The sequence below is a fragment of the Malurus melanocephalus genome, unplaced genomic scaffold, assembly GCF_030028575.1.
Source record: "Malurus melanocephalus ecotype Western Australia unplaced genomic scaffold, MMel_1.1 scaffold_81, whole genome shotgun sequence".
Lineage (NCBI taxonomy): Eukaryota > Metazoa > Chordata > Aves > Passeriformes > Maluridae > Malurus > Malurus melanocephalus.
The window spans coordinates 265,136-277,759 of NW_026623313.1; the positions used below are offsets into that span (position 1 = coordinate 265,136).

At 58.1% G+C, this 12,624-nt stretch overlaps 1 protein-coding gene across 1 annotated transcript; it reads right to left on the minus strand.

The window, feature by feature from the left end:
* Positions 1-6,596: 6,596 nt before the first annotated feature.
* On the minus strand, positions 6,597-11,894 carry FEV (FEV transcription factor, ETS family member). Its single transcript, XM_057367547.1, has 3 exons — positions 11,843-11,894; positions 10,734-11,033; positions 6,597-8,324 (listed from the first exon to the last, which is right to left on the minus strand). The coding sequence occupies exons 1-3, from the start codon at positions 11,892-11,894 to the stop codon at positions 7,813-7,815; spliced, it is 864 nt and encodes a 287-aa protein (XP_057223530.1). The 3' UTR covers positions 6,597-7,812.
* Positions 11,895-12,624: the final 730 nt, after the last annotated feature.

A 12,624-nucleotide genomic window follows, 5' to 3' on the forward strand; every position in this document is an offset into this window, starting at 1 on the left:
TGTGGGGGTCGGGGGGCAGGAGGGTTCAGGGGGGATTTTGGGTGCGGCGGGTGTCCCAGGCRGAGGGTGCATGTGAACGGGCCCCCGGCACGGGCAGAGCCGCCCCGCGCCTCCGCCGCGCTCCCGGTGCTGTCCGTGGTGCTGGACCTGCCGCGCCTGAGCAGACAAAGGCGGGGATTGCGGGCAGGGCTSGGGGGGCTTCTGCGTTGTGGGCGATGCCTTCCCCCCACCCCCCGCCCACGTGTGGTATATGGGCCCCCCCCCCAGCATGGGTGGCTCTGCCCCTCACCCCGCGGGAGCCGCCCGCATGCCCCTTTGTTCGAGCCGCTGGGGGGGGGGGGGGGGSGCCCACGCCCCTCCCCGTGGGTGAATCCCCCCGGTGCGCCCCCCGAAACAGGAGGTGGTGCTTCCCCCCACCTTGGCTTGCTGCGGGAAGAGGGGTCTGTGCCAGAGGAGGCCTAGAGTGCCCAAACGGAGGGGGCCCGCTATGGGAGGGGGGGTCTCCTCTCCTCTTGCTTTGCTTCACTGGAGAATAAAGAGGTGGCCTGGATGGGCCTGGTGGTGGCTCCTGGACTTGCTGGGCTCTGGGGTGCAAGGGTAATTGGGGTAGCACCCCAAGCTCCTGGTCATGGTCCTTTCCTCCCCAGGAGGGGTGGGGGGCCCTGGTTTCCAAAGGGGATTTTACTCCCCACTGTGAACTGGGGGCCAGAATTTCACCCCTCTTTGTGCCCAAGGCCAGTCCTGATCCATTTGGRTGTCTCTTAGACCCTTGTGAGCTCTCCTGGCCTCCTCATTCAAGATGGAAATTCCTGATCACTGTCTGCCACACCAGGATTTAAACAGGATACCACAGTTCATGTCACCTCCTTTTTTTATTATTATTATTTTTTTTTAATTTATTTTAAATTTAGCTTTAGGTTTCCTAAAGCTATGCCCTGCCTCACCTCCTTCCTCCCTATCGCTGCTCTTCAGGGCTGGGCTCCCTTTCCTGGCAGCAGCAGGCTGTGGGAGCTGTGCTGCTATCCCTGTTACCAGCCCTGTGCCTCTGCAGACCCCCAGGGAAGGGGTGGAGAAAGGGAAGGCTTTGCCTTTTTTATAGCTGGTTGCTATGCTTCAGGGTACTGAATTTGCCAAGACTTCTTTAGCAGAAGCTGCCGCACATGCTCTCTGGTTGGGGTCTGCATCAAGTGCTTCACGATCCCTCTGAGCCAGGCATTCAGGCTCCCTTCAGCTGGGAAGAGCTGTGCTGGCTCTGCAGGTCATGGAGGGTAAGCTGGATTCTCTCTACCTTTGTGTGCATCAGCAGAGCTGCTAATTAGGCCCAATCTGGCTCATTCAGGCAAAGCTGTGCTGCCAGGAAGACAGCACAGATGTCCCTGTGACGGGGGCTGACCTGGCAGGGTGCTGTGCAAGGCTTTTCCTTGGCTGTGTAAACCCACCCAGACCGATGCTGCTCCCCTCCTCCCTCTCCTAATGCATGCTCTTGTCCCTGCCTTTAGATTGACATTCATGTGACCTTGTGCTGAGCTGTCTGGGCCACAATGCTTTTGCAAGCCACCCCAAATTTGACCATATCCACATCTTGTCATGAGGAAGGTAACTGGCTTAAATGGGTGGAACTGGAGCCTGGGGCAGCTGGGAGAGCCCTGACTCTCCCATGGTAGCGTTTTGCAGAGAGGGTAACTGAGGCACAGTGGAATGAATCCAGCAAGGTGGTCTGCTGCATCACAGGGTAACTCCTGAGCCATTGTGGCAGCTGTGTCCCCCTTGAGCTGTGGTGTTTGACCAGTGGTCCCTAGTCCCAGCCGTGGGGCTTTACAGAGCCTCCTCCCCAGAGCTGAACAAACCTCCAGCACTGGAGGATTTTCCCACCCTACAGATCTCCTTAGAGGCATTCGCAGGGTTATTCCAGCTTCAAGCCCCAGGCTTTTAAAACGCTTCCAGCTGCAGTGAGGCCATGTCCTTCCCCTCCTCCCTTGTGTTTCATTGATTAAGAGTGCTAGGCCTCATCGGGGGATTTAGGAAGAGCTAATTGCAGACTGGTAATTGAAGACAGCTTGGAGTCTCTGGAAATGTCAAGGAATGAGAGAGCAGCTTAGATGCTCCCGTGCATTTAAATATGCATCATCGGCTCAGCTACAGCCTTACTGGAGGGAGGGAGGCATGTCTGGTTTTCCCTCTCCCAGAAGACCTTGTACAGCTGCTGTRCAAGGGGGGAGTGAGGCAGGGGGTGCACTAATCTTACCTTGCCTGGGAGCCTTCGCTCCCCCCATGACAAAGGGAACGAGTGAGGGATCACAGGCAGGGTTGGGTACTRAGAGTGAGAATCTCAGACAGGCTTGGGAGATTGGTTTTCCTCCTTTTAAAAACGGTGTGATTTGACCTGCCAGTCTGCTGAGCCWCAGCATGATTGATGGTCTGGTATTGGGAGCCAGCTACTGGGCAGCAGCAAGGGAAATGGATAGAGCTTGTCCCAGCTTGGGATCCCTGCAGCCACAAGTGCTCCTGGGGGAGCAGTGAAGGACTGAGACAGTCTTGAGAGGGGGTGGGAAGCCCCTGTGCTGCCAGCCAAGGGCCCAGCAGTGTCTGGGGTTGCAGGGATGGGTGGATTCACACTGGGTTTGGGACTTGGAGGTAGGGCCAAGTCAGTGATCAGTCACTGCAGGGATCCAGGTGAGGGATCACAGTAATTTCCTGGTTTGAAATTCCTCCAACAGCAACACATCTCCTTTCAATGCCTCACAGTGGATGCCATRTCTGCTCCACATTGCAGCAGTGGAGGTGGGTACTGCAGCCTGCAGGGGGTTCAGCCCCTCCTGCCCCAAGTGGTCTCTTCTTGGGCCATTGCACCCTTATCTTYCTTCCCAAAGGTGCATCGGGCTGCTAGAGGCACCCTGGGTGGCAGTGGGTCCCAAGGATGCATAGACACACGTGAAAAAGGGAGTTTCTACCTGGACTCATGGAAAAAACAGCTCTGTGGGGCTTCCCTTGCCTGACTGCTCTGTCTGTGGAGCAAACTCCATGGGCTGCATGAGCTGGCCATGGCACTGGGGCATGGAGCAGTGATGGGCTGCTGGAGCAGCCAGCTTGGCAAGCCGTGCCTCTTCCTGTCACACAAACAGCAGGGAGGCTGTGTTTTTGTTATTAAGTGTTGTCATCATCCCCCAGAATGACTTGGAGAGGAGGAAAATGTTCTGGATGATGCAGACCCAGGACCTGCATGGCTGGTGAAGGACCTGCCTTTGCCCAGCTTTCTKCGCAAGCCTTTCTTCATTCGCCTGCAATGGTGAAGGATAACACGTTCCTCGAGGCAGATGGAAGTGGGAGGTCTCTCTTCTGCCTCTGTGGGAGMTGCTCAAACACTGTCTCCATTGCAGCTTTGGTCTGTTGCTATTCTGCTGAAACGGGGATGATTTGTGGGTGCAGGTTTCTGGTCCCCTCCCTRCTCAATGGCACTGCAGTCACAGCTGCTTTAGTGGGGTTTCTGTGGGGGAACACATGGGCAAAATGACCCAGGGAGATGGCAGCAAATGGCAGAGAGATCTTGATAGGTCCCTGACTAAATTGGCTGATGAGATATTTGTACCCGGGAGGGACAGGATGCTGCCACAGGTCTCATCTRATGAGAGAACACATCCAGGATGGATAGGAGCCTGCAAGAGCTGTGCCTTGCCCAGGGTGGCCCAGTAGCAGGCATGAGACTGAGGGAGGTGGGATGGCGGACAGTTTGGCTCCCACTGTAGCCAAAGCAGGGCCTGTAGCCTTGCCTGGCTGATGGGTTTGGGACCGAGGAGCACAGAGTGGGGACAGCTCTGTGCCAGGAAGCTGGGGCAAGTGAGGAAGGGGAACTGGCTACCTTCAAGCCCCTGCTGTGATAGATAATCCTGCCACAGAGCCTGGCAAAGCGAAGGGCTGGGGCTTTATAGTCTGGGTCATCACCTCCACCTCACTGAGCCGTGAGCATGGAGGTTTCCCTGTGAAATGTCCCCTGCCTGTTGCACAGTCCTTTGTCACCCCTGAGGACTGAGCTCCTTGGGGGACAGCCAGGCAGGATCAAGCTGTGATCCGGGGCAGTTGTGCAGTCTGCCCTAGGGAGTGAGTGCCCCCTGGACTGGACCAGGGACTGGACCCTCATCAGAAGTCCTACATTAGAGCATAATCTGACATTAGCACATTAATCCAGTCCTCCTGCTACTCAGCTCCCGCCCTCAGCAAGGTCCACACCGAGGTCTCAGTGTACAGCTGGGCAGCAGCGGTGCCAGGACACTCTGACTGGCAGCCCCGATGGGCACCAGAGAGACGGTGGCACGGGGGGCAAGATTTGGGTTTATGGTGGCAGTACAGCTCCAACCCTCAGTACACTGCCAAGGGAGAAAGCATATTTTGGAAGCATCCCCGTTGGTTCCTTGGAGGGACTTCACACTGGATTTTGGAGCCTGGCTGGCTGCACCTGCAGGCACTGGCTGAGCCACACTGTCACGAAGCACTTTGCAGGGAGCCAGGCCAAAAGAAGGTGGTGTCTGGAGGAAGGATGTGAGTCAGCAGCTTGGGGGTAGGGGGCTGAAGAGCTCGTGCAGCTGGGATGCAGAGAAAAGGAGATAAGTGGGATTTGGGGGAGCTGGAGAGGGTGCAGGAGTGGGGAGGGAGGCAGACATGGCCTGGCTGTACTGCAAAGGCTGTTCCCAGCATGAGAAATGAAGAGACTGGCAACATGACTTCACTAAAAAAGGAGAGGGGCTAYTCAGTTTCCCCTCTGATCCATTACTGGGGGGGTGTGAGGTTTTGGAGAAGTTGCAGGGATCCCCATTATGCTGGCGAGCAGCTGAGGTCAGGGAAGCCCTCGTGCCAGCTAAGAATAGCCAGAGACGAGTATATTTTTTTTTAGTAGGAAAAAAAATCCTTCTTTTAATCACAGGCAGCAGAAGAATCTGCCAGCCCATGTGCTCTGCTCCCTCACTCTTCCCAGCACAGGCTGAAGCCYTTTGGGACTGTGCTCCCCATCTCACCCTGCACAGGGCACACAAGGGCTCCCCACAGGTAGGTTGGAAGCACGTGGGTGCAGCTCTTCAGCCACATAAAACAAGCTCCCCCCAAGCTGGTGCCCCCCACTGCCAGAGACGGTGCTCCCCCATCTGCCCCCCGGTCTGGGCACCCCTGGTCACGGCCAGGGATGATTTTCCACTGGGAGCTGTGCCGGGCTCGGCCCCGCTTGCCCATTGGCAGGATTTTGCTGCAGTCTGCTCCGAGACGGTGGTTTTAGTGACTGAAGAAAACTGCAGAAAGCAGCGCTGCTGGTGGACTGGGTCAGACAGGGCTCTGGGGAGGGGGGAGGCTGGGTTGGGTGAGGGTGGTGCTCTGTTCACCCCTCCAATAATCTCAACAGTCGTAAGGAGAGGTGGCTCCCAGGGGGACTTGGGGATGGGAGCATCCCGAGTTGCCATGGTGACACCGGCTGCATCCTCAGGCAGGGAACAGCCTCGCTGGTGCAGTCCCACACGGGTGACCCGCCCCGCTTCCTTTCTGGCTGCCATCCCTGGGGAGTGCAGGGCTGCTGCCCGGCTTTTGGCGTGGCACCCTGGGGACAAAGCGCTGGGGCTGTGCCAGGTGAGCTCAGAGCGGAGCGAAGCAATCCCTCAGCCGCAGCCTGTTGCATTGCGTGCGTGCGGTGCTCYTGCCGCTCCCAAAAAAGGTAAGTCCCCCTTTTCCCTAGCGTGTCCCGCCTCCAATCCATCAGGGATCCGGACTGCAGGGTCGAAGTGAGGCGGGGACTGGACTCACCTGGGCTTCCCTGGTGCAGACACTGGCAGAGGGACGGGAAGGGCGGGGAGGGAGGAGCTACTAGTGACCCACATCCCTTAATCCGTGTCCTGCCCTGCGTCACGCAGTTACCTAAGCCCTGAAGCAGGGGCACAGCCCTCTGCCCCGTCTCTGAGGGGGCCAGCAGTGGCCATTTCCCCCATTTTGTCCTTGCAAAGCCAAACCTGGAGACGGGGATGTCTCCAGCCTATCTTGATGCTGGCTGCGTGGGAGTAACTACTCCTTTCCCCTCATTTCACCTCCTGCCGTCCTTGGGAACCAGGCTGTGAAACGCTCGGAGACCCTGGAGGCAGGGATTGCCTCCCCCCACCCGGCCCCCCAAAGTCCCTGCAACTCTTTTTGCATACATGGGCTTTGCTAGCAACATCAGGCCCCCCCAGTTCACAGCCGGAGCCCTCCCCAGAGGACACACTGACATCAGATCCCACTCTGTTAAGCTGATTAGGGCAGTAAGAATGCGCTGGAGCAGATGCCACCAAGGCTGAAAGAACGACCAGACCCGGGAGGGATGCAGAAGGGGCAGCATGGAGCCCCCAGATCTGGGAGCTGCTGTGATCTGGGATGTGAAGGGAGAGGAGGTGGAGGCTGATCACCCCCTCCATGGGCTGCGTAGCTGCTACACAGCCAGTTTGATCGCTGTTGCAAGCCTGGGAGCCTGAGAACAGCATATATRGTTCCCTGGAGGGATGTTTCATGTAAGCCATAGGTTTCCAGCTTTGTCCTATCTCTTGGGGGTTGTAAAAATCAAAGATGATGCCTGGAGAAAGAGTGGCAAYACCCTTCCCACTCCAGCCCTGATGGAATTCTGGCTCAGACAGGAGAGGATTGGCTGAGTRGTTCCTTGTCTTGCCAGCTTCCTTAACATAGGAGAGGACACAGGTCACAGCACCTCTCTGTTTTATTGAAGACCAATCCCACCCCCCAGCCAGTGTGGAGCTCGGCGTGCCCAGCTCTTCTGCATCCACTGGGCCAAAGTCCTGCTCCGAAGGGCAGGGGCAGCTCCTTGAACCAAGGGGAGAGACCCAGGGCTGGTCCTTGGTGCCTGGGKCTCCCAGTCCTGCTGTCATCCCTTCTTCTGCTCCACTGCCCCCTGCCTTGTCCCTGGGGATAGTCCCATTTGTGGAGGGTGTCCCACCAAGCCCTGCATGTAAGGGGCTAAAGCTGGAATAAAACTGGAACATTAATCTTGGAAGTGATGAACAGGCTCGTGTGCAGGGTGTCAGGGACTGTCTGTGGTGTGATCGTCGGGCACTGGGCAGAGGGCAGAGTTGCAGAGAGCAGGCAATGCTGCCTCTAGGCTCTGGGCTGGCCCTGAGGACTGGCAGTGAGCCCCATATTTGCCCCTGGCACCACCACAGAGCCCTGCCCTGGGCATGAGTGAACCCATGAAAAGCGTCTGCTCTCCGGACCAAGATTCTCCTGAGGTCTGAAGGAAGCATTGGCAGCAGGGGTAAGAGGGAAGGAGGAAAGGAAGTTTTTGGAGACAGAGGTGAGGGGACCAAGTGGTCAAGGAAGGTCCCCTTTCCTTGTCCCTGCTCAGTGGGACCCTCATTCATGGACACAGCTGCCCCGGGACCCCAGCTCCTGTCTCTGCAGGGAATGGGGAGGGCATGCACAGGTTGGGAGCAGAGCTAAGGACATTCATGGAGTGGGCAGCATGTTGCAAAGGAAAGGTGGGGCAAAGTCCCTGCCAGGAGGGAAGCCCATGATTTTTCCTTCCGTTCACACCCTGCTTTAGTTATCCACATCCATTCCCAGGATCATGGATACTTCCTCATCTTAAGTTTAGATGGCTTCTCTCCTCCAGCCACCCACATAAGAGAACCAACCCAGTTACCCTGCAAGCACCCCCCATTCCCCACACCACTCCCAATCTAAAAGGGAGCAAGTGAGAGCAGGGCACAATCCCATCCCCATCCCTCCCCACTGAGCTTCCCAACTCCACAGCCCCATGCTGCCAGGGACAGGGAGGGTCCACGTGGCACAGCCGAGCCTCTAATGGTAATGGTTGTTCATGTTGTTGAGGTGGGAGGCTGCCATGGCGCTGAACGGGGCCGAGGGCTGCAGCCCATGCCCAGGATASAGGGACGGGCTGGAGCCAGGCCAGTAGGAGAAGCCAGCTGGTGTCACTCCCGAGGTCATGAGGTTGAGTTTGGAGATGCCCGAGAAAGGCAGCGGGGCCAGGTTGCCCTGAAATTTGTAGAGAGTGTGATCGGGGGTGGCTGGCTGGCACACCTGCGCCAGCCCGTGGAAGTCGAACTTGTAGGCGTAGCGCTTGCCGTGGACCTTGGTCATGATGTTCTTGTCRTAGTAGTAGCGCAGTGCCCGGCTCAGCTTGTCGTAATTCATGTTGGGTTTGCTCTTCCGCTCGCCCCAGCGCCGCGCCACCTCATCGGGGTCAATCAGCTTGAACTCCCCGTTCGTGCCTTCCCAGGCGATGCAGTTGAGRTTGGCCCGGTCCGAAAGCAGCTCCAGCAAGAACTGCCACAGCTGGATCTGCCCGCTGCCTGCAAAGCCGGGCCCCAGAGAGGTTAAAGCTCCCTCCCAGGGCACAAGGTGAGGGACAGCATGTGCCCCAACCCCCTTCACCCACTGCTATATTGCCCACTCCCAAAACCAGGTTTTGGATGCATCTCATTGCATCTTCCCTGCTTTAGGGACACATGAGATGGTAACAAGGTTATGGCTCCTTTGCGACATCCCAACCCCATCCTACATCCCCGATGTGAGGAGGAGAAGATATCCCTGCACYTCRGGATGGAATAGGAGTGCTCAGAGGWCAACACAGGTTGCAGTACATCTGGATCCAGGGTCTGCCCATCCCTCCCACCCACATTCAGACAGCACTGAAGATGAATAACAGCTCATTTGTTTTTGCGTGAGGACATGGCCTTGTTCTTCTATCGGCAGCCCCAAGAAGGAGGTAACCTGGCAGAACTCAGATCTATCCCAACACGAATATTCCCCAGTACCATGTCTGCTTGAAACTGGGCTGGTGTCACAGCACAGCCCCTGCTCTAGGGGTACTGGGTGCTGCCAGATGTCTTCATGGTGAGCTCAAGTCGGGGTGCAACACTCATCTGAACTACACCCCACAGAGGAATAGAGAAGTATAGGGGAGGAACAGATGAGGATATGACAGAACCTGCTGTGGCTTTGAATCAGGCATCAGTGTTGTTCCTTATTTTCAGAGGAAAAACATCCTCTCTGAGCCATGGTCGCTGCATCTGCAGCTGGCACTGAGGATTATCCTCGGTGGGTGCCTGAGGTGCCCCTGTGCCAGGCTGTGCACACACTGGAGCCTGGCACACCGGGACATGCCCGTGGGGAGGCACAAGGACATGTTCCATCGAGTCTGGCCAGAAGTCATGGGAAGGGAGGGACCCTGAACCTTTGGACAAAAAGCAGTCCTACTGCTCGGACCTGGCCACCCTGCAGARCAGCCCTGCCCTTACCTAGACACTCCACTCTGCCTTCTCTGAGTAGCACCCCCTGCACATCCCTGCTCCCGATGCCAGCCTTTGCAGCACCATCTCCTTCCAGAGCAGAGGATGTACCTTTGCAGTTATCCCTGTGCTTTTCTACCATTACTTAGTCTAAAGGTGCTTGGATCCTATACAAGGGTTTAGCATCCATGAGCTCTGCTGCAGGCAGTCCTACAGATATGCTACATTTCTCACAAAGAACAACCTTGTTCTGCTTGACCTATCTGTTTTATCGGGTGCTCCCTATTTCTTGCTCTAGAAGAAGCAGGGAGCATCCATTCCCYATCCAGCCCTGTACCACCAAAACCTGCTCACTCATCCCGATCCAGGCAGTCGAGCCCACATCTTTCTAAGCTGGTGTATTTCCTAATTCCCCATCTTGGGAGCAAGGTCGGGGATTTATCCTCCGTAGGGTGCATCTGCAGCCCTTGTCTCTTCTTTATCCCCACCACCCCCACCCTGGGCTCCAGCTATCTTCCACCCGAGGGTATTCCACACAAGGAGGTCAGGGGGGCATTCAGGGCTGCAGCTGGATGGGGTGATGGGGCTCAATCCTGCCTGTTGCAGGATGCCATATGGAATAATACACCTGGGAGCTCCCTAAGGAATTATCCAGGGATCCAAAAAGATCCTTCTCATTGCAGCACAGTGCTCACTGGGCAGAGTCTGCAGTGCCGAAGCAAAAAGGGTCCCCCCAGTTCCAGCTTTTTTTTTCCCCTTCCAACCACTAAACCAGGGATCCCTTTTTCCTGCTTGGGGCACCCCTGGTCCCTGTCTCCCGGCACACAGGCAAGCTGCATTGCCCCACCGTGCCCAGTGCTGCTGCGCTCCCCAGCAGGCTCTGGGCTGCTCCCTGGCCAGCACTGGCCGATGCCCGTGACCCTTTCGTGATTTTCTCCAGATGGATGGCTCCGGCTCCGAGCTACCCATCACTTCCCAGCCCTGCCCGAGCCCCAGCTACTCCCTCAGGGATGATGTCTCAACTCTCCTCTCCACTCGCAGGAATGGATATCCCGAGCCCGGATTAGCCCGCCCCACTCCCGGGATGTCTGGCAGCTCCCTCCCGTCGGATGTCCCGGAGCACCTGGGAGACCGGGGCTAGGACCCTGCACTGTCCCCGCTGCGGGGTTCGGGAGGATGAGCAACCCGATCCCCTCTAATGCGATGGGACGCGAACTTCCGACCGCCGGGGCTCGCCGCTCTCCCGGTGGGAAGTGGCGGCAGGATGCTCCCAGTCCGGGGCGCTGGCAGAGCAGGGAGCGGGGGCTCCGCGGTGGCCGTGTCCTGCTTGGGCAGTGCCCGGCACACGGACGGGAAAGGGTCCCCGGTGGCTGCTGCGCGGGGAAGAATGCGAGTGCCCCGGGGGTCCTCGTTCCGTGCCGACCGAGGGGAGCGGAGCCTGTCCAGGGGATTGGGCAACGGTGCTCTTACCTTTCTGCACGCCGGGGCTGAGAGACCCCCACGCCTGGCTCTTCCCGTCTTTGAACAAAGTTTCCCCGACTGGATCTGGGGGAAAAAAAAGGGCGCGGGTGGGGTGGAGAGAGGGCTGGAGCCAGGCGGGACCGCGACCCCCCAACGCCCACCTGCGGGCAGCGTCCCCGCAGCCCCCGACCGCTCCCCCTTGCCTGCCCCGCCGCTGCGGCGAAGCCAGGAAACGCGTCCAGGAAAAAGGAAATCCGATTTCCGACCCAGCCGAGGAAGCTTTTAAATAGGAATAGAAAATCCCGTGGGCTGGGATAGGGAGGAGAGAGGGAGTGAGGGAGAGAGCTGTGGGGCAGGGGGAAAGGGAGAGGAGGCGGCTGGGTGCAGGTTGGGTGACAGGAGCAGCGGGTGGAAGGAAGGATGTCTGTCGGTATTTGAGGAGCGGAGCGCTGTGGAAAGGAGAGATAAATGGAGAGATAGATAGAAGGATGGAAGGATGGAAATGGATGGATGGATGGATGGATGGATGGATGGATGGATGGATGGATGGATGGATGGATGGATGGATGGATGGATGGAAGAGAGGATGGTGTGTGGCCAGGTGGAGGGAAGAAAGTATGAGAAGTGGACGGACGGAAGGAAAGGCAATTAATAGGTAAGATGGTGGGAAAACAGGCTGATGTAAGGGACAGAGGGTAGATGGAGGGGTTGGCTGGTAGCAGGGATGGAAAGGGAGATGAAGGGACAAGTGGGTGGGGTGGAAGAATGGATGGAAGCACAGGGGAAGGGTGGGTGGGTGGTAAAATGGGTTGGAAGAAAAGAAGGGTGGTTGGAGAGATGGAAGGACAGGGTGACGGTGGGTGGGTGAAGGATGGGAAGATGAGTGTGCGGGTGTGGAAAGCTGTGAAGGCAGCTGGAAGGAAGGAGGAAGCGATGGTTGTGGTGCTGGAAGGCAGGAAAAGAGAATGGACAGAGGGAGAGGGGATAACAGGGTGGGCGCTGGAAGGAGATGGGGCAGAGGAGAGCCCCGGGGCCTCAGCGGGACAGGCGGGCAGGGGCTGGGTGCTGTGCGGTGCACGGCGCTGCGGCGGGGCAGCGGCCGAGGGATCCGCCCGTACCTGGCAGGTACATGTTGAGCAGCAGTGGCACCGCTCCGGTGCCGTGTCTCATGGCAGCTGTGGGGGCGGCCCGCGGGCTGCATGTTTTAATATTCCTGCCCCTATTATTATTATTATTATTCCACTTTATCAGGGAGCAGCTGATGGCGAATAAATGGCAGCGGGACGGGCAGGGGACGGGCAGGGGCCGGGGGAGGCGGGGGAGGGGGGAGTTTCCAGGCAACTCGCAGGGGCTGGGGCCCCGGCTCCAGCAATTTCCTCCGCTGTAATTAAAGCGGGCGCTGCCACCCCCCTGCGCTCCCCCCGCTATCGGGCCCGCATCAGACTTTAATCACGGCCGCGGGTTTCTATGGAGAGAGGCTCGGGCCGCTTCCTGCCTCTTCCGCCTCCTTAACTCTTCGCAAACACGGCGCTGACATCCCAGCTGGGAGCGGGCTCGGCCACTGCCTGGAGACTGCTCGGGCCCGGCCTCCCACCAGCATCCTGCTTCCTCCTGGCTCGCCCATCGGCCGGCATCGCCCGGACCCCGCTCTCGCTGCGCGGCATCGGCATTGTCCCCCTGGCGTYCGGCTCTCCGAGCCACTGTGCTGGGGGTCCATACCCACCCCATCCCCAGCTGCAGCACTATCAGCACCGTGCTGCGGTCTCCTTGGAGTTCCTAAAGCCCTGGGAACTGGTTCCCCTCCAGGTCACTCCACCTCCAGGACRCAGGTCATGGGGTTCCTTTGCAGTGCCCAGAGCTTTGGGATGTGTAAATGCATGTCCAGCAGTTGGTGGCACCA